The sequence below is a fragment of the Mesoplodon bidens genome (assembly GCF_964165515.1).
Source record: "Mesoplodon bidens genome assembly, chromosome: 2".
NCBI lineage: Eukaryota > Metazoa > Chordata > Mammalia > Artiodactyla > Ziphiidae > Mesoplodon > Mesoplodon bidens.
In genome coordinates, this window is record NC_138177.1 from 186,570,758 (window position 1) to 186,597,080 (window position 26,323).

At 62.1% G+C, this 26,323-nt stretch overlaps 2 protein-coding genes across 2 annotated transcripts; one reads left to right on the top strand and one right to left on the bottom strand.

Annotated features, from left to right (window-relative positions):
- The first annotated feature begins 753 nt into the window (after window positions 1-753).
- On the top strand, window positions 754-6,192 carry TMEM240 (transmembrane protein 240). The gene is made up of 4 exons (XM_081224971.1): window positions 754-992; window positions 1,190-1,296; window positions 5,563-5,771; window positions 5,919-6,192. The coding sequence occupies exons 1-4, from the start codon at window positions 936-938 to the stop codon at window positions 6,065-6,067; spliced, it is 522 nt and encodes a 173-aa protein (XP_081081097.1). The 5' UTR covers window positions 754-935; the 3' UTR covers window positions 6,068-6,192.
- Window positions 6,193-6,657: 465 nt separating this feature from the next.
- Window positions 6,658-24,965, bottom strand: LOC308605414 (ATPase family AAA domain-containing protein 3). Its single transcript, XM_081215408.1, has 16 exons — window positions 24,680-24,965; window positions 21,276-21,352; window positions 20,555-20,656; window positions 20,365-20,424; window positions 19,824-19,893; window positions 19,471-19,636; window positions 19,232-19,301; window positions 18,692-18,847; window positions 18,125-18,181; window positions 17,819-17,944; window positions 17,508-17,632; window positions 16,388-16,439; window positions 15,993-16,063; window positions 15,019-15,186; window positions 13,872-13,980; window positions 6,658-7,469 (listed from the first exon to the last, which is right to left on the bottom strand). Exons 1-16 carry the CDS (start codon window positions 24,879-24,881, stop codon window positions 7,320-7,322), a joined length of 1,761 nt encoding a protein of 586 aa, XP_081071534.1. The 5' UTR covers window positions 24,882-24,965; the 3' UTR covers window positions 6,658-7,319.
- Between the last annotated feature and the right edge of the window lie 1,358 nt (window positions 24,966-26,323).

The window sequence follows — 26,323 nt, forward strand, 5'->3', positions numbered from 1 at the left end:
TCCGCAGCCATGGAAACTCTCAGGGCCCCCGTGGGGAAGTGTGGGCACTCCTCTGTGGGCAGTGCTGTCCCCCCACCTGTGGATGATGGGCTGGCTCAATGACCCCTCCCCAGCCCCCAGCAACATGGGGCAGCCCCATCAGGGCCACGACGCGGGCCTCTGAGCTTCGTGGCCCACCCCTGAGGAGAGCTGCGGCTGAGGCTGGCCCTGCCCCTGCAGTAGGGGATCCTTTAGCCTTTGTTGGGCCCCATCCTTGCGCCATGTGGCCATGGCTCCGGAGTGACCTCCCTGGCAGCGACCCTGCAGCCCCTCCGCTAAAGGCAGCCTCTTGCCGGAGGAGGCTGGGTGCTGACCAGTCTGCCCGCAGCCCCTCACCCGGCGACCCCGGGCGGGCGGGGAGGAGGGGCCTCCAGCTGAGAAGTGGGGAGGAGGAGAGCGGAAGGAAGCCCGGGGCCTCTCCGGGATCGCCCCGGCGGGTCGGGACGGGACGCGGCCCGTGGTCCAGGGGCGCTGGGCAGGCAGCCAGGGCCGGCACTGGCCAGATGGGGGCGAGCGGGCCCTGCGGCCCCCGGGGAGGGGTCCGGCCGGCGTCGCGGGGGCGAGCGGCCGCGGGCGGCGAGGTCCCTCCCGGGAGGCGGGCGCGGGGGAGGCCGCGGGGGGAGGGGGCCGGAGCCGCGCCGCGCGCAGAGCGGGAGGCAGAGCCGAGGGCGGAGCGGAGCGCGGCGGGCGCGGCGAGCGCGCGGGCCGGGCGGCCGAGGACCCCGGGAGCGCCGCGTCCCCTGCCCCGCGCCGGCCCCGCGCCTCCTCCCCGGCCGGCGGCGGTGGGTGCGCGGCGGGCTGACCTCTACAGAGGCGGCGGGGGCTCAGCATCGGGCCGGGGCCGGGGGGGCGCCGGGGCCGGGGGGCGGCGCTCCGGCCCGGCCCGGCCCCGCCCGATGTCCATGAGCGCCAACACCATGATCTTCATGATTCTGGGGGCGTCGATCGTGATGGTGAGCGGAGGGGCTTCCCGCGCGCCCGCTCCCGCACCCGCTCCCGCCTCCGCGCCCGCGCGCCGCCTCCCCCTCCCGCGCCTTGTTTACCGGCCCGCGCGGCCTGCGCTCCCCCATCCCCAGCGCGTCGGCCCCCGCCTGGGGGCGCCGGCCCAGCCTCTCGCTCCGCGGCGCTGACCGGTCATGGGCTCTTCCAGGCCATCGCGTGCTTGATGGACATGAACGCGCTGCTGGACCGATTCCACAACTACATCCTCCCGCACCTGCGGGGCGAGGACCGCGTCTGCCACTGCAACTGTGGCCGGTGAGTCTGCGCCCAGAGGGGCACACGCGTGATCACACATGTGGGGTGGAGGTGGGGCCCACTGGGGCTCCAGCGAGCCCCATGCAGGCCGGGCTGCAAGGCCCAGCTGGGCCAGGCCGGTGGGGGCCGCTGAGGCTGGCGCCGGGCCGGGTGGGGGCAGGACCGGCCAGCCTCCGCGGCACAGAGGTGCTCCGGGAGTGGGGAGCATGCCCCGAGGCAATAGGACCCCCTCCCAAACTGCCTTTAGAGAAAGGGCCCGCGGGCGATGGGCGGAACGGGTCCAGGGCCTCCTGGCCCGGGGCGTGGAGGCCAGGAGAGCAGCAGCCCAGCCTGGCGCCCCGGGAGGGATCCTGCGCACGGCTGTGCCCACAGAGGACGCCATCCTCCTCCCTGGGCCCTGAGCTGTGTCCATGAAATTTCCTGGGAGCCAGCTAGGGGGAAGAGCAGAAGGTCAAGGTGGGCAGGGCCTACCTTGAGGGGCATCTGGCCCAACCCCCTCGCTGTCCACGGGAGGAACTGAGGCGGGGGGTGGAGTCTGCTCAAGGTCACACAGAGAGAGGGGAGAGCCCAGGCCCCTACACCCACTTTGTGACCCCCCCCCCATTCTGTGCACATGTAGTGATGGAGTCTTCCTGGCCATGCATGTTTGTACGTCCATGTACGAAATAAACATCTTCTCATGAGACGCGCATGTGTGTACCGTCTGTGCATATACATGTGCGCACACGCAGCAGCCCCTCAGCCCCATGCACGCTGGGGCCCCGAGACAGCGGACAGAGGCTGAGCAGACAGACTTGCCCAGGGCCATGCAGCCGGCAGGGAACTTGTGCTCCTGACCCTGCCCTGTACTGCTGCTCCAGGGACGTGTGCACACGTACTGGGCAAGGGGTGTGTGAGAGACAGGACAGTTTCATGCCTCACTAAGCATGCTACGTGCCTGTGTGTGCAGACCGGGTGTCGAAGCAGAACGTGGGCAGCAGGGCAGATGGAGATGGGCGTGGAAACGGCCCTCACGTGTGCCGGCCAAGAATCATCCAGAGTGCTGGCTGGGTGGCCGCACCCTCGCGGAGATCCCTGTGTTCCTGCCTGGTGCACACGGCCCGAGGCCAAGGAACGGCAGGAGGTCAGCTCCACGCTTCCTGGGCCGACCCAGACTCGGGGTGTAAGCGGGGGTCCTGAGACCCTCCCGGAGACCGGAGGTGTGCCCGCCACCGGCCCAGGCTTCAGCTCCCTAAGCATTAGTAAGGCCCATTTTCCGTGCGGGGCTGTTGCAGTGTGACCTGCACATATGTGCCTAGGACCTCACATCGAGGCCCTTCTGGGCAGACAGGGTGTGTTTTCAGAGTGTATTTGCTCCAGGTATGTGTATGGGTCATATGTAGTGTCCAGAGTACATGTGGATTGTGTAAAACAAGTGCCCACGGAGTGCAAGCCACAGCGAGGCCTGAGTGCACAGCTTAGACACAGACAACACGAGAGCCACGCCTGCTGTAGGCGTAGAGTGTTTCCGTGTGTGTATGTGTCCATGTATGTGTGCTTTGTACACATCACTACATACAGGATGTGTAAATTCTGTGTACAAAGTATTCTTGCATATTGACAACATGCATGTGTATGCGCAGTACATGTGTGTAACACAATATACAGCACCCGTGTGCGCCCTGTGGGCACAGTGAATGTCTGCAGGGTATAGTCTGGCATATCAGGCCTCTGTGTACAAACCATGTACACACGTTGCCACAATGGACTCTACTTGTGTGTACACCCCGTTTGCAGAGAAGGCGCACACACATTTGTGTGCCTTCTACGTGCCAATACGGAGAATTTTATACAGAGGACACGTGTGTAAATGCTGTGAAGCGTGCGTGCCAGCAGGCTGTGTCTGTGGGTGCACACCCGTGCATATGCCACGGTGCCTACAGAGAGGATGGCTGTGCGCAAAGCCCAGTGCATGTGCATCTCCATGTGACACGCACCATGCTCGTGCCCGGGCGAGCGTGCACATGCACACATGTGGAGCTCATGGGCCGAGTCCATGGTATACACGCCATGTCCTGTGCATGTGGCCGGCGTGTATACACAACATGCGTCCGACCTCAGGTAGACACATGCAACATGCGTGGCCCAGGCAGGACACATGTATGTACACATCACGGAAATACGTGTGCACGTGGGTGACCTGAGCCCCCACCTGCCCCCCCACCCCGGGGCCTGCCTGACTTGGAGGAAGGAGGAGGGCAAGGAGCAGGGGAAGAGCGGCAGATGCTAGGACAGCGATGGGGGCACAGGTCATGACCTTTGACCCCCTGGAGGTCCCACCCACCCTCCACCCCCGGGGCGGTTGGGGCCCTGGCCTTGTCCTACTTGCAGGGGCGTTTCTGGCTTCCTTGGTGACTCCATCTTCAAGTTTCCTGCCCTGTCCAGGGGTAGGAAGTCGTGGCCCCGAGGAAGACCCTCCCTGTCGGGGTCCAGAAGGCAGGAGGGCAGGAGATGGCGGCGATGCTCAGTGTTATCCACTGCTGGGAGGCCTGGCCAGGGTGACGGGGCTGCTACCGGGTGACAAAGGGCGTCCTCTGCTGCTACGCGTTCCGGGCAGGCATCAATGGTTCTCCATCTCTTATTGATGATTGATAAGGGCCATTGGCGAACTGTGACCACATGAGCTCCGGCCGCCGCCATGTGTCAGGCAGTCCTCTCCAACTAACCCGGGTGTCGTGGCCCCTGCTCAAGGGGCTGTGGTGGCTGAGGCCCCACCTACTCTGGACAAGCTGAGCGGGATGGGCTCCAGGAGTCCCCAGGGGAGCGGGAGGGGGGTGAGACGGGGCCTGCCCGCTGCTGTCTTCACGGGGTGGAGGGCACTGTGCGGCCCCCGCTGGCACAGGGATGTCGGTGATGGACGGGCAACAGGGGCCTGGGGTCAGGGATGTCCTGGGGGGTTTCCGTTTGTGAGGAGGTCCCTGGGGGGCGGGGGGTGGCTCATGTCCATTTGCGAGGGGGGGACGGGGACCCATCTCAGCTGGAGACCAGGCAGAGGTGTTGACATGTAACCGAGGGAAGATGGGGAGAAGCGGGTTGGGGAGGGAGGAGCTATTTTTAGGTGCAAATTTGAGGTGTCTGTAGATCCCACGTGGAGACGCCACGCAGGCAGCTGGAGCTCAGAGCAGACGTGGGGGGCTGCGGGGACGTGCTGGGGGTGGAGAGTTGGAGAAGCCAGCTGAGGGGCTTGGTAGGAGGGGAGCCAGGCAGGCGCACCCCAAGGTGGCTCCTGCACTTTGGGGAAGGAGGGGCCCCGGGGTGACTGGGGGCTCAGGGTGCACGGACCCCACACGCCTCGGGCACCCAGGGCCAGCAGCTCCTTCTCCCAGCCCTCCTGTCGGGGGTGGGGGTCATGGAGCCCAGAGTCTGTTGCCCTGGGTACTGGTCTCTGGGCAGGGCCACCCCACCCGGGATCCTGGGGCCCAAAGGGCTTCCTGGAGGAAGAGAGGATCCAGGCAGGCCTGAGGCTAGAGGGGCCCTTGTGGGGAGGGTTCAGTGTGGCCTCCGCCTGGATTGTCAAGGGAGGGGAGGCTGAGGGGAACGACCCAGGCCTTGGTGGGTGCTGGGATGCAGGGGACGGACCGTGGTCCAGGGTCCGTCCCAGGAGCCGGGATTGGTGTGGGGCACGGTTAAGGGGGTGCCCCCGGGCCTCAAGCACAGGGAACTGGGGCACGGGAGGTTCCTGCAAGGGACAGAGGGGCAAAAGGAAGACCAGAGGCCCAAGGCAGGGCTCATCCACGCGGCTTTCCTTGGAGGGGAAGCTGAGGAAAGGGCGGAGTGACTGCAGGGTGGGAGGGAGAGGCCAGAGGGGCAGTGCCCCAGGAGCCAGTGGGGGCCTCTGGGCACAGGCCCACAGGCGGGCTGTGACCCCGTCACTGGGCGGGGGCACCCGGCCTGGGCCCTCGCCCCGGAACGCCTTCTCCACCTGCGCTGTGCTCCTGTCACCGTGTCAGGGTTGCCTCTGAGCCCCGGGCTGGGCAGAGGAGGGAGGAGGGTGATGCGTGGAGGCCAGCCACTGGACTTCACGCTGACCTATGACCTCGCACACTCCCATCCTGCGGGCAGCCTCCCACCTGGTGACCTGGGTCCCGGGCGAGTGCGCTGGCCCCTCCCGACCTCAGCACCCCACAAGGTCCGCTTCAAAGACCCCCGCAGGTGAACGGGTGCAGCTTGCTGCGGGGTCCCCGCCCGCCCCGCGGGACAGGTGCCAGCCCGCCCTGCCGCCCCCAGGCACCACGTCCACTACGTGATCCCGTACGACGGGGACCAGTCTGTGGTGGACGCCTCCGAGAACTACTTCGTGACAGACAACGTCACCAAGCAGGAGATCGACCTCATGCTGGGGCTGCTGCTGGGCTTCTGCATCAGCTGGTTCCTGGTGTGGATGGACGGCGTCCTGCACTGCGCCGTGCGCGCCTGGAGGGCCGGCCGGCGCTACGGTGAGTGCGCGGCGCGGGGGACCCGGGGACAGCCTCGTCCGCGCCGGGCCCACGCCCTCCCCACGCCCCGCCCGCCCACGCCCACGCCATGCCCACTCCCGGCCCCGCCCACCAGCCCCCGCCCTGACCGCGCCCCCCGCCCCGCAGACGGCTCGTGGACCTGGCTGCCCAAGCTGTGCAGCCTGCGGGAGCTGGGCCGGCGGCCGCACAGGCCGTTCGAGGAGGCGGCCGGGAACATGGTGCACGTGAAGCAGAAACTCTACCACAACGGTCACCCGAGCCCGCGGCACCTCTGAGCCGCGCGCAGGACTCGCGGGGCCGCCGGCCACCGCGCCCACGCTCACGGGACTGGACGGCCGGCCCGGGCCAGGGCGCCCGCGGCCGTCGGGCGCGTCCGGCGGAAGGTGCTGTCTCCTCGTCGTTTTATAAAGGGGGTCGGGGTGGGGCCGGGCCGGGGGCACCGGGGTCGCGGGTGGTACTGCCCGCCCAGCCCAGGACCACGTCCGCCGCTGGAAACCGGCGACTTCCTGTGCGCCCGCGTCTGTCTCTCCGTCCGTCCGTCTGGTTTCCGGAGCCGGAGCCAGTTCTGCCGGAGGGGAGCACGGCCGGGAGCTGGGTGCGCCCACGTCTGCACACGGGAGCACGTGCATGAGGCGTGTGCGTCCGCGGCCCGCAGTGGGGGCGCGGGCAGGGGTCCGGGGGAGGCCCGGGCCCAGCAATAAGGCTCCTGAGCCCCGCGGCGGCAGCCCCGGTCGGGCGCCTCACTGTGACTCCCACCCCTGCTGGTCAGTAAATTCTCCAGAAAGCTCCAGCCTCCGCCTCCGCCTCTTCTTTTCACCTCTGACCCAGGGATCCGCACATCAGCCATGAAACAGACACTGAGACGTATCTGTCAGTTTTTATTAGATTCTGGATAAAAAGACCCCCAATTCCAACCCAGGAGAGCTTCGGCTTCCGCGGGCCGGGCAGCACCCCCGCTCCGCACACCCTGGGCCATCGCGGGCCGGTGGGCTGGTGCTCGGCACCCGGCTTCACAGACCTCAAGGGCACTGCCCTCCCAAGGACGGCGGCGGGCACGCCGGGCTGCACGGAGGCCAGCCCTGCTCATCGTGGGCTCGGTTCTGGCCCTGGGAGGGACTGGGCAAGGTCAGGTCCCTTCCCTTGGCCGGGCCCCCTACTGCTGGTCACAGCTGCAGCAGCATCTGCCTGGGAAGCTGTGCTGCCAGCTTGGCCGCTACCCCGGGCATGGCGGACAGTGCCTGCTCCCCGTCTGGGCCGGGCTTGGAGGGACACGTCTCCCAGAAGTGTCCTGGGGGCGGCTGGGGGGTCAGGGGAACCAACTCCACCTCAAGGCTGCACGGCGCAGCTGGTCCTGAGCAGAGGCCTTTAATGCTGCCCTGCCGCCCTGGGCCTGACCAGAGGAAGATTACACACGCCGGGACGGGGGCGGCTGTGTGGTGTCACCACGTCCGCTGGGAGCCGGGGCACCTGGGTGTTTCTTCTTGGCGACGCCACCTGGTCAGCGTGCTGCAGGTGTCCAGGCCCGGCTCACTCGGCCTGTGAACTTGGGAGCAGGAGCCGGCTCCCCTCTGCCTTCAGCCACTGCATCTTCTGCTTGTGCTGCTGGATGGCATCCTGGACCCGGGCGTCCATCATGGCCTCAGTGAGGACCCCATCCTCAGAGGCATATGCCATGGCCTGGCAGGGAAAGAGAGCACTGCGGCAGGGCAGCAGAGGGGCTGCCCGCGTGGGGGAAGGGCCTCAGCCTGAGGCTCCTCAGGGCCCACCAGTCACCACTCACCCGTGTAGGCCAGGGCCTGACCCAGGGACAAGGCAGTCTGGCCAGCCCCATCCTTGCTACACTTGCCACCCACCGTGGAGACGCCCTCCAGAACCCAACTCCTCTGGGGCAGGGCCAGGTGGGGGCACAGCGTGGGCTGCTCTCCCGGGCCTGCGCTCAGCTGCAGGAGGGGCCTGGCCGCTCAGCAGAAGGCGCACGCCGACATGCGGCAGCACACACGTGCTCACAGGCGACCCTGCAGCCCAGAGCGGCCGCCACCCCTGCAACCCCTGGGGCCCTGCCCGCGTCCCCGGCTGGCGCCCGAGTTGCCTGCTCCACTGGTTTTCTCAGTGACTTTCGAAGAAGAGAAACCCAGAGGCCCGCTGTCAGGGAGCAGCCCAGCCCCCAACCGCAGAGCAGAGGGCCCTGCCTCCGTGGACAGCAGGGCCGCGCACAGGGCCAGGGAGCAGCCAACAGAACCTCCACAGGCCACGCAGACACCGAGGAGAGGCAGGGCCCCCGGAGCCAAACCGCCCTCCACGCAGAGCGCCCGGGGCCCCACCGTCTGCAGATGGTTCTTCCAGAACCGCGGGCTGCGGCAGTCCAGGCTGCCGGCGGCACTCTGCACCCGCAACGCCCAGGCTCCCCGGCCGTGCAAGTGGGCAGGGTAACCAAAGTTCGGCTCATCGGGCCCCAGTGTGGTCCACAGCACTTCAGCTGCCAAGGCAGGTCACCTCTGGCCAGGCTGCATGCCTCCTGGGTGACCCAGTGCCCCATCTGCTTCCCGTCACCCAGCCTGTGGCTCTGACATGTGTCAGATGTCCACCGAGCAGGGAGCCCAAGCCAGTCCCACTGTTTCTCTTTAGGTCCCTAGGAGCCTCAGCCCACGCAGGACACAGGGAGCAAGTTCCCACCATCCGAGATGACCAGTCACTTTGCTCCCCCAGGCTGGCCCCATCCATGGGACACGGCTGTCCTCAGCGCCTGGCTGAAGCTGTGGAGGGAGGGGCCGTCCCTGAGGCTTCCCGTGAGGAGCCCGAGTTCTGCAAAGCAGCTGAGGTGGGGTGGCAGCCAGAGGGGGTCCCTGGTGGGGAGGGGCAGGTAGAGGGTGTGTGGCGACTTTACCACGGAGAAGCCAGGTGGGCACCACGGTAACCAGGGGATCCAGGCCAACATCCCTGTGATGTCGTGTGGATGTCTGGTGCCCCCTGATACGATGTGACCAGAAGGGGCCCTCACCTCTGGTCTCTTCCAAACCCCCCCAATCCCAGTCCACTCATGAGAAAGCTATCAGACAGACCCAACGAGGGCCGTCCTACAGCACTCCTCAAAACTGCCGGGGTCGTCAGGAACAAGGGACGTCTGAGAACTGTTACAGCCCAGAGAAGCCCGAGACAGGAGGACTGAGTGTCATGGGCATTTGGGTGGGTTCTGGGAGAGACCACGTCTGAGGTGGAACCGAGGCATGTGGTGAGACGGCCACAGTGTGGAGGGAGCTGTGTGCTAGCCTGGTGACTTTTCTGTGAACCTGGAATTATTCAAAAACAAAAAAATTCACTGAAAAAAGCTTAAAGGAGAACTAACGCCCATCCTTCTCAAACTCTTCCAAACACTGGAGAGGAAGGAACACTTCCTAACTCACTCTGAGGTCAGCATCACCCTGATACTAAAACCAGACAAAACACCACACAGACCCAGACCCTCTGTGAAAACTGATGCAAAACCCTCAACGAAATACTAACAACCAAACTTGGTAGTATATTGAAAGGATTATACACCGCAACCAAGTGGGATATTTTTCCTGGAGTGCAAGGATGGTTCACCTAGGGAAAAATCAACCTAGGTAAGTAATTAACAGAATGAAGGACAAAAACCACTTGATCGTCTCAATTAATACAGAAAAACATTTGGCAAAATTCAACACCGTTTCTTGATGAAAACAATAAACAAGGGGGAATTTCCTGGCAGTCCAGGGCTTAGGACTCCACACTTCCACTGCCGAGGGCCCGGGTATGATCCCTGGTCAGGGAACTAAGATCCCGCAAGTCGTGCAGCGCAGCCAAACAAACAAACAATAGACTAGGAATACGAGGAAATTTCCTCATCCTGATAAAAGCCATATAAGAAAACATCAGCAAACATCATCTCAATGGTGAAAGACCGAAAGCTTTTCCTCTGAGATCAGGATCAAGGCAAGGATGCCCATTTTCACCACTTCTAGTCAACAGAGAACTAGAAATTGTAGACAGATCAATCAGGCAAAAAAAAAAAAAAAAAAAAGAAAGAAAAGACATCCAGACTGTTAAGGAAGAAGTAAAATTAACTGTCTGCAGGTGATATGATCTTACTATATATAGTAAACCCTAAGTAATAAATTCAGCAAAGTTGCTGGACACAAAATTAACGCACAAAACCATTTGTGTCTCTACACAGTAACACTGAATAATTGGAAAAGTAATTAAGAAAACAATTCTATTTACAACACCATCGAAAAGAATAAAGTACTTAGGAATTACCTTACCTAAGAAGGTGAAAGCCTTGTACACTGAAAACTAGAAAATGCTGCTAGAATTAAGGACATGAAAACATAGAAAAATATCTGCGTTCATGTACTGGAAGACAATGTTGTTATGACGTCAGTACTACCCAACACAATCTACAGATTCAATGCAATCCCTATCAAAATTTCAATGATATTTTTTGCAGAAAAAAAAAAAATCCACCCCAAAATTCATATGCAATCTCAAGGGGCCCCAAGCAGCCAAAACAATCTTCAATAAGAATATGTTGGAAGTCTCACATATCCCAATTTTTAAATCTACTACAAAGCTACAGTGATCAAGACAGTGTGGTACTGGCACTAAGACAGACACAGGCCAGTGGAACAGAACAAAAAGCCCAGAAATAAACCCTCACATATGGTCAAGTGACCTCCAACAAGGATGCTGGGATCACTGAATGGAAACAACAGTCTTTTCAACAAATGGTGCTGGGAAAACTGGATATTCACATACAGAAGAACAAAGTTGTACCCTATATACAAAAATCAACTCTAAATGGATCAGCGATCTAAACATAAGACCCCAAACTATAAACCTTGTAGACAAAGACAGAGGGGAGAAGCTTCCAGACACTGGATTTAGCAATGACTTTTTGGCTGACAATAAAAGCAGGTGACAAAAGAAAAGATTAGATAAAAATTGGACTTCATCAAAATTAAATAAAAACTTTTGTGCTTCAAAGGACACTATCAACAGAGTAAAAAAGGCAACCCGCAGAAAAGGGGAAAATGTTTGCAAACTACTATCTGATACAAGGTTAATATCCAGAATACATAAAAAACCCCTACAATTCAACAAGAAAACCTCAAACAACCCAGTTCAAAAAAGGTCAAAGGACTCGAACAGACCTTTCTCGAAGGAAGACACACACATGGCCAACAGCCACATGACAAGACGCTCAGCATCACTGACCATCAGGGAACGCGAATCCACAGCACAGCGAGACACCACCTCACACCCGTGGCCGCCATCAAAAAACAGAAACCAGTGTCAGCGAGGACATGGGGAACCTGGGACGCAGGTGCACCACTGCTGCGGAAGACAGTCCGGAGGTTCCTCAAAAAGCAAACGCAGGATTACCGTGTGACCAGCCATTCCACTTGTGAGAATGTGTCCCACAAAACTGAAAGAAGGCTAAACCCATTCACAGCAGCACTATTCACACCAGCCAAGGGGTGGGAACAGCCTGTGCCCATCCACAGCTGGATGGGTGTGCAAGGGGCATCCACCGCACTCTGGGGTATCAGGCAGCCCAACAAGGAAAGACTGACACCTGCTCCAACACACATGAACCCCAAGGACACTATGCTCAGTGAATAAGCCAGTTACAAAAGGACAAATCCTGTATGAGCCCTCATCAGGTCCCTGGAGGAATCACACTCAGAGACAGGAAGCAGGAGGATGGGGGCCAGGGCTGGGGGAGGGGGTGAGTGTCTAACGGGGACAGGGTTTCAGTTCAGGAAGAAGAGAAAGCTCTGGAGATGATGGTGATGATGGTTGCACAACAATGTGAATGTGCTCAATGCCAGAGCTGTGCATTTAAAAATGGTTAAAACAGGGCTTCCCTGGTGGCGCAGTGGTTGAGAGTCCGCCTGCCGATGCAGGGGACACGGGTTCGTGCCCCGGTCCGGGAAGATCCCACATGCCGCGGAGCGGCTGGGCCTGTGAGCCATGGCCGCTGAGCCTGCGCGTCCGGAGCCTGTGCTCCGCAACGGGAGAGGCCACAACAGTGAGAGGCCCGAGTACCGCAAAAAAAAAAAAAGGTTAAAATAATGAGTTTTATGTTAAAAAAAAAAAAACAGTAGGTCCCCATGATAGGTAGCTGCAGGGTACGAAGCACGGACTTGCACTGACAAAACCATCGCACGGGGGTGGCAGCTGCAGTGGGTTCCATGCGACACCAGCAGGTGGGCTTCAGGGAGCAGGTGCATGGGTCCCCGGCTGCTCAGCCCGGAGGGAGGAGGGTGGGCAGGAGCCACCACAGCAGCCCAGCCCCGTGCACCTGGGGCCACAGGGGAGAAACTCCAAGGGGACATACTGACACGTCCTGTCCCAGGCGGTGGGACCCCCAAGGCATTTTGGCCCTCTCTCGCAGGGGGTGGGGGTGGGGACGAGCAGACATGCCCAGGGCCCAGCTGCCCAGGGACTGGACACACAGAGAGAGCACCCACGGGCTCTGGGCCTCCACGCGCAGACGCTCACCGTCCCATGCGCGTGCAGGGTCCACTACCCTCAGCTCCCCACACACAGGCACACACAGGCCTGTCCCCTGGGAGGTGCGCCAGGGCGCTTCCCACCACTGGGACTGGGTGCCACTGGAACTGAGCATTTGTCACTCCCGAGTTCACGCTGAAGCCCTAACCCCCAGTGTGGCTGCACGTGGAGATGGGGCTTCTAAGGAAGCGATTCAGGTTGGGTGAGGTCCTAAGGGTGGGGCCCTGATTCTACAGGACTGGCGTCCTTGTACGAAGATACCCCCAAGGGCTCTGCACGAGCACACAGCAAGAAGGCGGCTGGCTGGCAGCCAGGAAGCGGACCCACATCGGAACCCCCCTCACTGGCATCCTGATTTGGGACCTCCAGCCTCCAGAACCATGAGATGAATGTCTGTTCAAGCGCCTGGCTGTGGCATCTTGTCACAACCGCCCAGGCTAAGACACCCCGTTTGCCACTTGGTTGGTCGTGGACACAGCCAACCTCATGAGGCCTGGCTCCTGAGTGAGGCCAGCCTGGAGCAGGGCACCGTGACTCACCCGAGGACAGAGTTTGCAATCCGGGGCTGTCTGTTACAGCAGCATGACATGGCTCATTCTGACTAATACAGCCCCCCTGTGTATCTGGGCAAGGACGTTCAAATCCCAGCAGATGCCTACTTAGCATTCGTGCTAAGTTGACAGTGGCCAGGTTGTCACGTGGCCACAGACATGAGCCACTCAGCACCCTCCACCTGGCAAGGACCACGGGGAAACTTGTTCTGAATGGCTGCACCCAAGGCTCCTGGGGGGGTCAATGGGCTTCCCTGCCCTGGGCACCCGTGGAACCACTGCTGGGATGTTTCAGATGAAAGCCTGGGTATTGGGAATGACAAAGGCCACTCTGGCCCTGAGCCACAGGGTGAAGATGGAATCACCTCCCGTGGTCCAGCTGTCCTCAGGCCCTCAGGACTCAGCAAACCCATCCAAAAAGCCAGAACACCTGAGGCATTCACGCCCCTGCAGACAGTCCTGAAGGCAGCGGTCTCCCTCTTGGGGCCGGGAAGGCGACGCCTGCCTCGTCGTCAGCTCAGTGGCCTCCTGGCTCCTCACGTCCTGAGCCCTCGGATGAGCCCACTGACAGCTCACAGATGCTCCATCCCTGGCCCAGGCTGTGTCCCCCGGACCCTCCACCCGTCTGCAGTTTGCTGTGCCAACTGTCCTGGGCCCCAGCTTGGGACAAAGCCCAGGTTCCTAAGACACTGAGCTTGATGACCACCGGCCATGCTGCTGATTTGAGAGGGCCACGTCTGACCTGGGCCAGAATGACAATGGGAAGGACCATAATATGCCAAGCCACGGACGGCCCTGGCCCATCCTCCCTGCTGCAGGGGGCAGAGGAGGGTGGTGGCGGGAAGGGAGGGCATCATGTCACGTCTGTGCAGAAAATCACTCAGAAACACCCTGGTGGGGGGGAGGTGCAGGTGCCAGCCCAGTCACCTTTCAACAACTCTGAGGGTCCCTGGCTCGGTCGGGCTCTGGCCTGCGGGGCGCATCCCCAGCTCACCTGCCATGCCACAGCAAGCTGGGAGATCTCCCGGCCCGACATGCCCTCCGTCAGCTGTGCGATCTCTGAGCACTTCTTCCCGTAGTCAAACTGGGCCAGCTTCAAGCGCCTGGTAAAGAGTTCCCAAGTGATGCCTGGGCGCCCGCAGGAGCCGGGCCAGAGCAGAGGCCTGTGAGGGACCCAGGCTCCCACAGAGATGGAGAGCAGGAGCCTGTGCTGGGAAACCCCAGGCGGGACACGTCCGACCCCCTCACTTTAATGAGCTACCCCCTGCCCAACGTCCACTGCTGGGGCCAGGACTGGCCGTTCCACCTTCCTACCCTGCTGGGCATATGTCCCTTCCGCGTGGAGCCCAAGACAGGGCCCGGGCGGGGCACATGCTGGGCTCAGGGGCGGCCGTGGGGCCTCTGTGTGAGAACGGAGGAGCTCCGGGGGCCTGTTCCCAGCTCCACCGCCTGCCTGGGGGCAGGGACCCCGCCCAGCACTCAGACAGCAGCCGAACTCCTAATCCCGCCCCTGCAGGTGGATCCCAGGCCCAGTCAGGCCTGGCTGAAGGCCCAAGAGAGCCTGCTCAGACTCAAAACGTCCTCAGAACCTCAGGCTGCGTGCAGTGTCCAGGCTGCAGCTGGGCTAGGATGCGCCATGGAGAGCTGGAGGCGGGGGGCTGGGGCCAGCCAGGGGCAAAAGGGAAAAGAGACCCAGATAAGAGAGCCTGGGGGCAGCTGACAGACGGGAGGCAGGGGCAGGCAAAGCCCGCTGCAGAACAGAAGACGGCTCGGCAGCGCCAGGCGGGAACCAGGTCGGTGGGGCTGAGATCTGGTCCCCGGAGAGGGTTACAAATAGACCAGCGCTGGCTTATCTGGAGCGCTCCCGACAACAGTGAGAGAGGGCCTGGACGAGCAGGGAGGGCACCCCCAACCTGGTGGGCCCCGCTGTGTGCCGGGGAGGGGCCCCGGAGGGGGGCTCAGCAAGGCCAGAAATGGGCCGTCACAGCCCGTCACTGCCAGGGCCTGACTGCGGCCTGGATCTGAGCGTCTCAAAGGCAGGACGGGGCAGCGCCTCCCGTGATGGGCGGTCGTGACCCCACACGTGAAACCCAGGGGCAGGGGGACGGGCAGGGAGCGGCCGTGGCGGCGGGGACACTTACTGCTTTCCTTCTGTGGCTGGTTTAAGAACATACTTGTCAAAATACATTCTCACCAGGCGCTCCCGCTCCTCTCGCCGCGGCAGGTCGAAGCCAACCATCTCGCCGATGCGGTCACTGACGGCCCAGTCAAGCTGCTCGGGCTGGTTGGTGGCCAGGACCAGCATGAACCTGCAGCCGGCACACGGCGAGAGCTCAGGGCTGCGGGCCGGCCGAACCCGCCGCGCGGCCTCTTAACACGCGAGACCCCGCCGCACCGGTGCTGCCCTCTGCCTCCCGTCCCTCCCCGTCTCGCCCCAGCTCATGCTTCTCCCTGACTGGTGGGTGGCCCAGCCATGGAAGCCTCCCTGTGTGCAGGAGGGACGGGGACCCAGGGACCCAGGTCTGAGACAGACCCCTGCCCCTCCCACACCAAGTGCTGGGGTCTTGAAGCCTGGGGTTCAGCTAAGCAGAGGTGCCAACTCAGCAGGAACTCGACACGTCCCTGGGGGTCTCAGTGGGGGTAGGGTCTCCGCCGGCAGCAGCTGCAGTGGGCAAGGCTCGTGGGTCTGGCGTGGCAGCCACGTGGCTGACCGGCAGGGCTAGGTGCCACCAGCGGGCAGGAGGCTGGAAAGGCCTCACCCACATGGAGAAGCAAGGTTAGGGGGCTCAGAAGGGCCAGCCCAATCCTAGGGCAACCTGCGACCTGGGGCCCCTGGCTGTGGGGTGAGTCCCTGACAACGCATCTCATGGGCAGCCGGAAACGCCCAGGGCCTGAGCCCAGGGCAGTGGCCTGTGGACGCGCCTGTGCCCCTCGGCGCTGCCTCAGAGACCCCAGCACATTGTCTCCGCGGCTCCACAGACGCCCCACGGCGCCCCAGCGGCCATCCCAGTGCGTCCGGCCACGTGGGTCAGGCGTGAGCCTGCTCGGTCGGCCGCCCCGTGGCAGCCGCGTGAGCTGAGGCAGAACCACGGCCCCGCACCAGGGCTCTGCTCACTTGCTGCTGTGCTGGCCCGTCCGGTGCAGGAACGCGTTCAGGGTGGCCCTGAGGTCCTCGCTGATCTTCTCCTGCGCAGAGAAAAGTGCAGTGTCAGGTCCGCACGCCGGAGTTCTATAGGCAGCCACAGGGGCGCTAAGGAAAGGCTCCGCGGAAAGGCGCAGCCCCCGCTCATCCACGACACAATGAATCTAAATTTGAAGGCTGAAGCTTGACTCCAAAGACGCTAAACTTCCACTTTTCAAACTAAATGGACGAAGAAAGCGCAGCTGAGGAGCAGGTTCCCGGTGACCTTCCTAGGAAGTGCAGACGCCGCGGCCCAGGCCGCCCGCCCTGCCAGCTCCCCGCCCGCCCTGCCTGCTCCCCCGGCCAGAGGGCGGCCTCCGGACACTCACAGTCGCTCGCTTCCTGAGAAAGGCATCTGCTTCATCCACGAAGAGCAGGAGGCTGCAAGGGCAGGGCCACGTGAGGGAGGCAGGCAGGGCGCGGCCCCACGGGAACCCCAAACCTCACGCTGCCCCCACCGGGACCCAGACCTTGGCCGCAGACGGGGGTGTGTCAAGTGCCAGTGTCACGAGAAAGTAACTAAAAACAGGCTGGTGACCCCTTGTGTTAAACGTTTTAAAGTCTCTGGGACTGGGCCTCCCTGGTGGCACGGTAGTTAAGAATCCGCCTGCCAATGCAGGGGACACGGGTTCAGGCCCTGGTCCAGGAAGATCCCACATGCCGCGGAGCAACTAAGCCCGTGAGCCACAACTAGTGAGCCTGCACTCTAGAGCCCATGAGCCACAACTACTGAGCCCACGTGCTACAACTACTGCAGCCCACGCACCTAGAGCCTGTGCTCCGCAACGAGAAGCCACCGCAATGAGAAGCCCGTGCACCGCAACGGAGAGTAGCCCCTGCTCGCTGCAACTAGAGAAAGCCCACAAGCAGCAACCCTAACCCTAACCCTAACCCAATGCAACCAAAAATAAATAGGTAAATAAATAAGATTTAAAGAAAAAGGAAAAAAGAAAAAAAAGAATCCGCCTGCCAATGCAGGGGACATGGGTTCGAGCCCTGGTCTGGGAAGATCCCACATGCTGCAGAGCAACTAAGCCCACGCACCACAAATACTGAGCCTGTGCTCTAGAGCCCATGAGCTACAACTACTGAGCCCGTGTGCCACAACTACCGAGCCTGCACCCTACAGCCCACGAGCCACAACTACTGAGCCCATGCACCACAACTACTGAGCCTGCATGCCACAACTACTGAAGCCCATGCGCTTAGAACCCGCGCTCCTCAACAAGAGAAGCCACCGCAGTGAGAAGCCCGCGCACCACAACGAAGAGTAGCCCCCACTCGCCGCAACTAGAGAAAGCCCGCGCGCAGCAATGAAGACCTAACGCAGCAAAAAATAAAGTCTCTGGGACCAAGAGGCTCCTGGACCTTGGGGACAGGCTGTGGGGGAAGTCACCACCCCCCTTCCCAGCAGGAGCCCCAGGGCCACCCAGGAGGCACCCGGCTCACCCTTGCCGGCTGGTGTTGGCCCAGTCGAAGACCTTGTGCATGGCGGTCACGCCGTCCCGCCCCATGGGGGCCACGTCCCCACCCGTCATGATGGCGTAGTCCATGCCTGAGTGCAGCGCGAGTTTCTGGGTGGGAAAGGCACTTTAACACCATCTGCCCTCCACCCCACCTCCCCGGTCGCTGGGAGCCAGACCGCGTGTAGGGAGACGCCCTGCCTGGAAGAGCTGGGCAGCGGCCGCCTCCCATGTGTCCCCTGCCCACGGCACCTCTCCCTGGTGAGACTCCGCAGCCCCCGGCGACTGTGCCCTCACCTTGGCAAACAGTGTCTTGCCAGTGCCAGGTGGTCCGTACATCAGGATATTCCGGTACACGCTCCTGTTCTTCTTGGTATTCCTTGTGGCAATGGCGATGTCCCGCACGCGAGCCTCCAGGCTGGGCTGCCAGGGGACACGGAGGTTTGGGGACGCTCTGCTGCTGAGTCCATCCCTCCTGAGCGCCTGGGTCTGCGCGAGAGGCCGCCTCTCCCCAGCTGGGGCTCAGCCAGCACACCGGACTCCAGGAAGGTCGAGCAGCCCCGCCCGGGCAGGAAGGTCCCAGGGACAGGCAGCCCCACTTACGCTGAGGACGACGCCCTCCAACGCGTCCTGAGGCTTACTGAGGAGCCGCCTGCTGACCTGCGGGGCGCGGGGGGTATCAGGGTCAACGGCGGCGCCCACGGTGCAGCCACCCCAGAACACGCGTTACCAGCTTTCCTGGAGAAGGCCGGCAGGGGAGACTGTCGGCAACACTGACCGCTAGCGACGGCCCACAGCGCGGCCCGTGGGTGCACAGCACCCCTGTCAGGCAGGAAGCCTGGCTCCCCTCGAGGAAGGCAGCCGACACCGGGCTGCTTCCAGCAACTTCTCTTATGGGAAGATGGCTTGCTGGAGCCCCAGAAGTTTGTATACAACCTCCAGTCCACCCAGGGGGACGGTCAGGCGTAGAGACCCACGGAGGGACGGAGCGGACCGGTGTGCGGGTCCCCACAGGGCTGACGCCACGGGGCCAGAGGGACAGCATCAAGAAGACAAAGCCACATGCCCGTCGGCGAGCAGGAGGACGGGGCAGCATTTGGGTAAAAGGGGGAGGGGCCACGTGTGCGATTCGGCTGTAAGGCCACCCGGACCCAGGAGGCCCGCGGTTACCTGCACGGGGTGCCTCAGCAGCTCCAGCACCGTGATTCGAGAGGTCTCCCGCACCAGGGACGGCTTCCCCAGCCGGGTTTCCACGTATCGCCCTATGGTCGACGTGGCGTTCTTGGCGGAATAGATGCCAACGGCCAGCAGCGTCAGCCCAGCCACCTGGAACAGGGCAGAGGAGGTAGGTGGCGCCCACCCCATCCCCGGCAGAGGAGAGGGGCTCCCCCACCAGCTCCCTGTGTCTCAGCTGGGCCCCACCAGTACCTTTCCAAAGGGCCTCAGGCACTGGTGCGGAGATGAAACGGACGCCCGGCACCCCCCCCACACCCTTCTCCCAGCCCCACCAGGGCCAACACTGAGCTGTTCCGAGCGCCCCAAACCCAAAGGCTGCGTCACTTGTGGCTTTCCAGTGGCAGTGGGGGGTGCGAGAGAAGCGACCGCCTCAGCCGTAGGTCTGTGAACGCTCAGAGCGCCAGGCGCCTCTCATGGCCAGCAGACGCCCCGACACGTGACACAGACCACAAGGAAAATGGCAGCGTTGCTTACCGTGGCTGTCACTTTGTCCCAGTCTGTCACAAAGGCGTGGAATCCTTCACCAAACACGGTGCCAGCCGTCCTGCAGGGGAAGCAGTGGCATGACCGGGAAGGAATCGGGCTGTGCCCGTGCGCCTAGCCCAGGCTCCAAGGTCAGTCCCAAAAGTCACCGCAAAAGGACCGGCCAGGGGAGTAGCGGGGTGCCTGCTCAGGGGAAGGGGCAAGAGCATGCCCGCTGGGCACGTCCTCACCTGATGGACTCCAGGATGGTCTGGCGGTGCTCAGCAGCCTTCAGGCGGATCTGCTCGCGGGCGATGTCAGCATTGTCGCGCTCAGCCTTGGCCCGGGCGCGCGCCTCAGCCTCCACCCGTAGCATCTCGTTCTTGTGTCGAAGCTCCATCTCCCGCTCCACGGTGGCTGCCCAGGGAGAGTGGGCAACAGCGCTCAGCCTGCGGCCCACGGCCCCCCGACCCAGGGCTGGGGATGAAGAGCAAGCCCAGGGTACCCCCGACCCCGCTCTCCCAAGGGTCTCAGCACGCCCGCTGCTTCATGCTGCTTGGGAAGCAAAGGACCTAAAGCAAGGCCCGTGGCCCTGGGCCCCTACCTCGCCGCAGGGCCTCCTGCTTCTGCACGGACTCCTCCTGCTTTCGTAAGTTCTCCTCGTTGAGAAGTTGCTGAATAGGAGGCACAGGGGGAAGGGAAGGGCTTCAAGATTAGGAAACGGTCAGCATCACACCAACAGGTTAGCTGCTCCGGCCTCAGAGATGTCCCCATCGCCCCAGGGGCTCCGACCCCAGGGGACGGTCACCTTGAGGCCTGCAGGCTGCACGGCCTGATGCAGGAGCCGCGCCCCCAGCCTAGCTCGGCCCCAGAGCAGCCCTGACCCACAGCTGTCCTCACAAAACAAGCTTTTTGCTGGACTGTTTAATTTAAAAGCTAAAATGCCCACAACAGGCTCGACGTTTGAATGCCCCCCGCAGACCTGTCAGTCAGGGTCCCACCCGGGAGACCCTCGGGGCGGCGCGGGTAGATGCCCACCCCTCCAACTCAGTGGTTACTGCCGGGCGGACCCCAGACTCTGGCCCCCACCCACCCCAAGGGACGTCCACGCCCTCGGGGAAGACAGGCAGCCGGGCAGGGCTCACCTGCTGCTTCAGCTGGTCCTCGTAGCGCTGCCGGGACAGCTTGTCCTGGTACTGGGCCCTCTAGGGAGGGAAAGGGCGGTGTGGACACGGCCCAGGCACAGAAGCCAAGGTCCAGGGTGGGACTCCGCGGGCGCGGGGCATGAGGAGCGCCCGCCTCCCCAGCCCCGCTTCCCCGGCCCCGCCTCCTCACAGCCTGGTGCTGCCGGGTCTCCTCACTCAGGGTCTTCCTCCGCTCCTCGGCCTGCACACGGACCTGCTCGCCCTTCAGCTGCTCCACGGCGGCCTCGTACTCCTGCGCCACACACCAGCCGCCCTGAGCCCAGGGCCCGGACAGGCCTCCCGCCCCGACGCCCTTCCCCTGCGTGGGCCCCAAAGGAGCCGGACAGGCTGTGCAGCCCCCGGGCAGGGATGGAGCCTGGTCTGCACCCCACAGGCCTGTGGGCACTCAGCTGTAGCCTCACCTAGGCCCGGGAGGACCCAGACCCACAGGCAGAGAGAAGCCAGGAAAACGGACAGGGCCAGGCCCCAAAGCAGCCAGACGGTCTCCTGGGGCGCCTGTCACTCCCCCAGCCCCCTACACCGTTTCCGCTGGGCTCATGCCACGTGCTCGCCTTCTGATTCGCTTCACAACAGCCCGTGGTGGAGGGTAGAGCCTGTGCCTTTCCTACACTCGCTCACTACGTGCTCAGAGTGACGGCAGGAGTCCCCCCTCGGAGAGACCAGACTGCTCACCCGCATCTGCCCTTCCAGATAGTTCTGTGCAAAACTCAGGCCACACACCTGTCTTTGATCCCCGCTTCCCTCAAATCCTAGAGGGAGGTGCTGCACCCACCGCCCATGTTCTGTCTGTCCGGGGGCCCCTCCGCCTCGGGGCTGCAGCCCACCTCTGCCAGCACCACACCCACACTCACCTTCAGCTTGGCCTGATGTTCCAGCTGAAGCGTCTGCTCCTGCATCTGTGCCAGACTCAGCGCCTCCTTGGCGTGTCCTGCAGCGGGGGCAGGTGTGTGGGCATCAGGACACCGGGCGAGTGTTCACGAGTGCCTGGGGCTGCTCGGGGACACCACAGCCCACCTCGACCTGAGCGCACGCGTGGCCACCCTGGTCGGACCTGCTCAGCCACCCCTCCAAGGGCCACCTGTGTACGCTCCATCCTCAGCGGAAAGCGTGTGTGCGAGGTCTGCCCCCAGGGGACTGTCACACTCCAAAGGGTTCCATCAGAGAGGCTGTCCCCCGCCCGCCTGTTGACAGCAGGAGGGTCAACATGGTGGTCGTTTCCCCATTAAACAAAAAGCAAGCCTGTGGCTAGAATGTCCTTTATTTTTCCAGTGCAAACATTTTTTCTGAGCCTCTGATACCTGTTACTGATTCACAGACAGGCGAGCACAGGCAGGCGAGAACGTGAGTAAGGGGCAAACGAGGATTAAACCAGAAAGAAGGGACTTCCCCGGTGGTCCAGTGGCTAAGACCCCGCGCTCCCAGTGCAGGGGGCCCGGGTTCGATCCCTGGTCCGGGAACTAGAGCCCACATGTCACAACTACAAGTTCGCATGCCGCAACTAAGACCTGGTGCAGCCAAATAAATAAATGTTTAAAAAAAAAAAAACAAAACACCAAAACCCAGAAAGAAGCCGATGCACGCAGGCTGACAGCTCTTCACAGGCCACATGTTAGAAACACGTGTGTGTGTGACTGACATCTTCCAGGTGTATTCTCTTCCTCAGGGGAATTCACATGTGGAAATACGTGGGTGTCCGCTGCTCTCCTCGCTAAAAAAGCCTGCACGTCGGGCCTCTTTAACAGATACGTGATGACACGGTTCTCCTGTGCGCCACGCTTCACTACAAAAGCTTTCTAACACATAAAAGCATGGAGAGAAGGTTGGGACCCCACGAGCCCACCTCCCTGATACTATCGCGCTCCCAGGCTGCTGCCCACACGTCCACCCTTCTAGCCCCCCACCACAGTCTCTCCTATTTTTTGAGGCCTTCAAGGTAAGCTGCAGACCCCAGGACCCAAAGCTGCAGCACCTGCGTCACTGACTACAGTGTAACCCCTGGGGCTCGCCGGCTCCAAGCACGTGTTAGGCCTGTGGTGGAAGCTCTAGGGCTGAGGTAGGCTGGGGCCCGTGGTTTGGCTTCAGAGTTTGGGGAGGACCTGCAGCTGGCCTGCTTACTCACGCCGTGACCTTTGGCAGGTAGGCTGACGGCTCCGAGCACTTGCCTGCCAATGGAGCAGGGCGCTCCCTCCCCCGACCCGTGGAGTGAGGTGGAGAAAGCACGTAAATCGCTCAGCGCAGGCACCCACGAGCCCCCCTAATCACAAGCTACGACCTCAGTGCTGACAATGATGACTGTCACCTAGAAGTCGTCCTGCACTGAGAGATGTGCGAGCCGCCACATTAACGGCATCCACCACAGGCAGGCACCCTGTACGCGCATGGAGCACACAGCTCAAGGCCAAATGTGCTGCTCTGGCGTCCAAGGAGGGCCTGGGAAACCTGAGGAACCGGGTAGCATCAGGCTGGGCCCCGAAGGACACAGACGGTGGTCAGGCTGTAAGAAGCAGCCGGGGACATCTCTGGTTTGCGTGGAGAGAGCAGTGAGGTGAACAAGCGCGGGTACACGCCAACCAGGGCAGGCACTCCGGCTGTGAACTGGGAGCATCTCCAGAAGACAGGCCTGCAGAGGGGCTAAGGACAGAAGGGGCTGAGGCACCCTGGGAAGAAGGGTTTGGGGACAGAAGGGGCGGCAGCCCAGGGTGAAACCTCCCCCATTGGCCAGCAGAAAAGCCAGGAAGGATGGCAGGAAGGAAAATGAAGTAGGTCCACACTTGAGACAGTGTCACCGCATGTGGAGGCCAGTGGGGTGGACCATGCCTCTAGGTGGTGGTAGCTGGGGACTCTGCAGGAGGTGCTGCTTGGTGGGGAAATGGGGGCGCAGAGGCCAAGGCTCTGGGGACCCAGGTGGAGAATGTCCTGGGGCAAGAGCTCTGGGGCAGCCGGTGCAAGAGACCTGGGAGCAATTCACAGGCAGGAGCGGACGGCAAGTCGCTGCTACCCTCAGACACACCCAGGGCTATTCACACCGGCCTGTACAACTGTGTGGGTTTCAGAGGCCAGGAGTCAGCCTTCACATTCCAAAAGGAGGCAAACTTTGAAATTCTGGGCACGGTGAATGGGCCAACACCCCTCAACAAACCTAAGAAATTAGGTCTCGTGTCAGAAGTCTGTCGTCATCTGAGGTTTCTTGAAGCCCAACCACTGTCTCTCAAGCTCCTCCGCAAGCCTCTCTTCAATCATCACGGGATGACTGAAATTATCTTGCAAACCTAATACATCTAATATACTTAACACCCACTCTGAGGAAGGGAGTGTTCCAGCTAGGCCTAAGGAAACAGGCTGTTCTGGGCCCAGGCCCAAATAGCCACATGTTTTGAATGTCCCTCCCAGGATCTGAGAACCAGAAAGGCTGGAGACCTTTGCCCAGGACGTTCTCGTGGCCCCAGCGGGAAGGCGAGGACTGAGCCACAAAGTGCCAGGCCACCCCCTCCCCAGACAGGAAGATTGTGCTCAGCTCTGCTCACATCAAGACTGCTCTATAAAGCCTTCTTTGAGAATAGAGAACCTCTGCTTAAAAGTTTAAGAGCCACTGTATTCTTTCAGCTGTTATCTACTCAGCATGTGCTAATATTCCAGACTCTTAATCTTGATCTTGACACAAACCGTTAAAGCCACAGGAAAAAATAAGGTTGTGAGAAAAACCCATGGGCTTAGTGAAGGTACACTCACCGCTGATGTCTTGAGGGCCTGGGTCAGGAAGGTCATCAACTGGCCCAGGGCTGTTTTATAGACCTTGCCTACCTGAACGCTAACCTTCTCCAATGATAAATGCAAACCTGCTTTACTTCTCTTAAGACCAACAACCGTCAAACACGTCTCCCTTCTTAAGCGGAAAACTGCCGAGCAACCACCACGGACGGATCCCCGACCTGGCCACCCTTGGCCGTTCCACGTGCAGACGGCAAGAGGCGGTAACTGCAGACCAGGGTGCAGCCCTGCCAGCTGCTGCCTGTACCCTCTGAGTCCCCTAGGCACCGGTTTCCCCACTTGAAGGACGCGTGGCAACTGGGAAGATGCCAGAGGGTCAGGGGATCCCGAACCTCCCTGCACGCAGGGTGGCTCCGGCGGGCTTACCGCTGGAGACGGGTTTCCCCCCGACGGCCACTCGCCGCTCGATCCCTCAGACCACTAAGGGCCACCGTGCCCCCGAGCCCGCCGCCCGGCCGCCCTGTCCGCGCCCACCTCCCGCACTCACGCGAGTGCTCCAGCTCGCGTGCCGCCTTGGCCGCGCGCTCCAGGCCCGTCGGGTCGAAGTTGCTCCATTTGTCCTTGGGCGCAGGCCGGTCCCCCGCGCCGCGGTCCCCGCCGCCCTCGGCCCCGGGCTGCACGGGCGGCAGGGGAAGTGGCGACCCCGCGCCTTCGCCCTTGGGGCCCTTGATGCCGAAGAGCCACGACATGGCTCGCGAGCTCCACGCGCCGCCGCCGCCGGAACCCGGAGCCGTGTGGACGCGTGCGGCGTAGAGAACGGTCCACGCGCCGCGAGCCGGCGGCAGAGACTGCGCAGGCGCGGCGGCGGCCCTTCCTCCCGGGCGACGGATGCGCGTGAGGTCCACGTCCCCCCGCGCGGCCCTCGGATTGGCTGCGAGGACCGTGACGTCACGGCACCGTTGTAGCGATTGCAGGAGCTGGCTCGGTGGGGGGGCGGGTAGGCCGTCAGGGGGCGGGGCGAGGTGCCAGGTGACCGGGGTTAGTCAGGGACGAAATTGAGGGTCTGGGCGCGTGCGCGCCCTTGGGTTCGTCATTTCCGCGTGGCAACGACACTGACCCCGTTGCTATGGGCGCCCACAGAGTTCCGGCCCCCGGGGCCGCAGAGAGGCCAGTGCTGGAGCCGAGGCCACTTGACGTCCCGACCGAGGGAGAGGCTACGAGAGGAAGAGTGTGGGAGGCGGCCGATAGGCGGGGGAGGACCCCGCCCGGGGCGCGCGCGGGGTCGTGGGTCCGGGGACCGGGCCCGAGAGCAGGCGCCGGCGCCGCGGGCTGAGCGGCCCCCTCGGACAGCGGAGCACGGGCCGGGCGTGTCCGGCGCGGGGCAAGCCGGCCCAGTGCTTAGTGGGTCTCGGTGCTAGCGCATACAGTCAGTGCTACGGAGATGATGGAAGAGCGGAAGCGCGGCCCCGGCCAATCTCCCGCAACCGTCAGTAGAATGAAGAGCCTCCTCTTCGGCGTCACAGCAAAACTCAGCGGTCCGTGGTTATAGGTAAAGTGGCTCCCAAGGGAAGGGACAGAGCTCTGCAACCCCAGAAGTATGGGACGGCAGAGCCCCCGAGGCCCCACAGAGGGCGCCCTCGCGGAAGGAGAGCTCCTCAAGGCCCAGGGGTCCTGGCTCCAGTCACTGCCTGGTGAGGTTTCTCCTTGGAAACCCTCAGAGGCCACGTGCCTGCTTCAGGGACCAAGGTGCAGGCTGGACCGCCTGGGGCAGAGGGAGACAAGGATGGACAGAGGCCAGCGTTGCTCTAGAACCCAGTGTCCAAAGTTAGCCGAGTTTGCTTCTTGGGCCAATATCTAAGTTGCCCCTGCGTTCTTTCCCTGATGGAATTTGTTGAGTTCCCAGTATTATACGGAGTTTCTCCACTAGATTGAAAACAGTCTTAATCTTAAGCCTGAAGAAATATAGGGGAAAAAAATTCTAAGATAATTCTGTCTGGAGTTTGTTTGTTTCGTTTCCCCAAATCAAGAGAAAAACCAAAGATGTCCCTCACTGGCCATCATCAAGGTCTCTACAGACCAGCCACAAACCATACAACCAATAGAACTCCGGGCTGGCTTCGCTGGATAAAGAAGAAATGGGTAAGAGAAGTGAGGTCCTGGGTCACAGCAACTCTCTAGCTCCATCCACAGG

Coding starts and splice junctions, on each gene's coding strand:
- TMEM240 (XM_081224971.1), top strand. CDS start 936: ATGTCCATGAGCGCCAACACCATGATCTTCATGATTCTGGGGGCGTCG. Junction 1,297..5,562: donor TGCCACTGCAACTGTGGCCG/GTGAGTCTGCGC, acceptor TGCCGCCCCCAG/GCACCACGTCCACTACGTGA. Junction 5,772..5,918: donor GAGGGCCGGCCGGCGCTACG/GTGAGTGCGCGG, acceptor CCCGCCCCGCAG/ACGGCTCGTGGACCTGGCTG.
- LOC308605414 (XM_081215408.1), bottom strand. CDS start 24,881: ATGTCGTGGCTCTTCGGCATCAAGGGCCCCAAGGGCGAAGGCGCGGGG. Junction 19,894..20,364: donor AGGACCAGCTGAAGCAGCAG/GTGAGCCCTGCC, acceptor CCTCCTATTCAG/CAACTTCTCAACGAGGAGAA. Junction 15,187..15,992: donor ACGGGCCAGCACAGCAGCAA/GTGAGCAGAGCC, acceptor TGCCGGCTGCAG/GTTCATGCTGGTCCTGGCCA.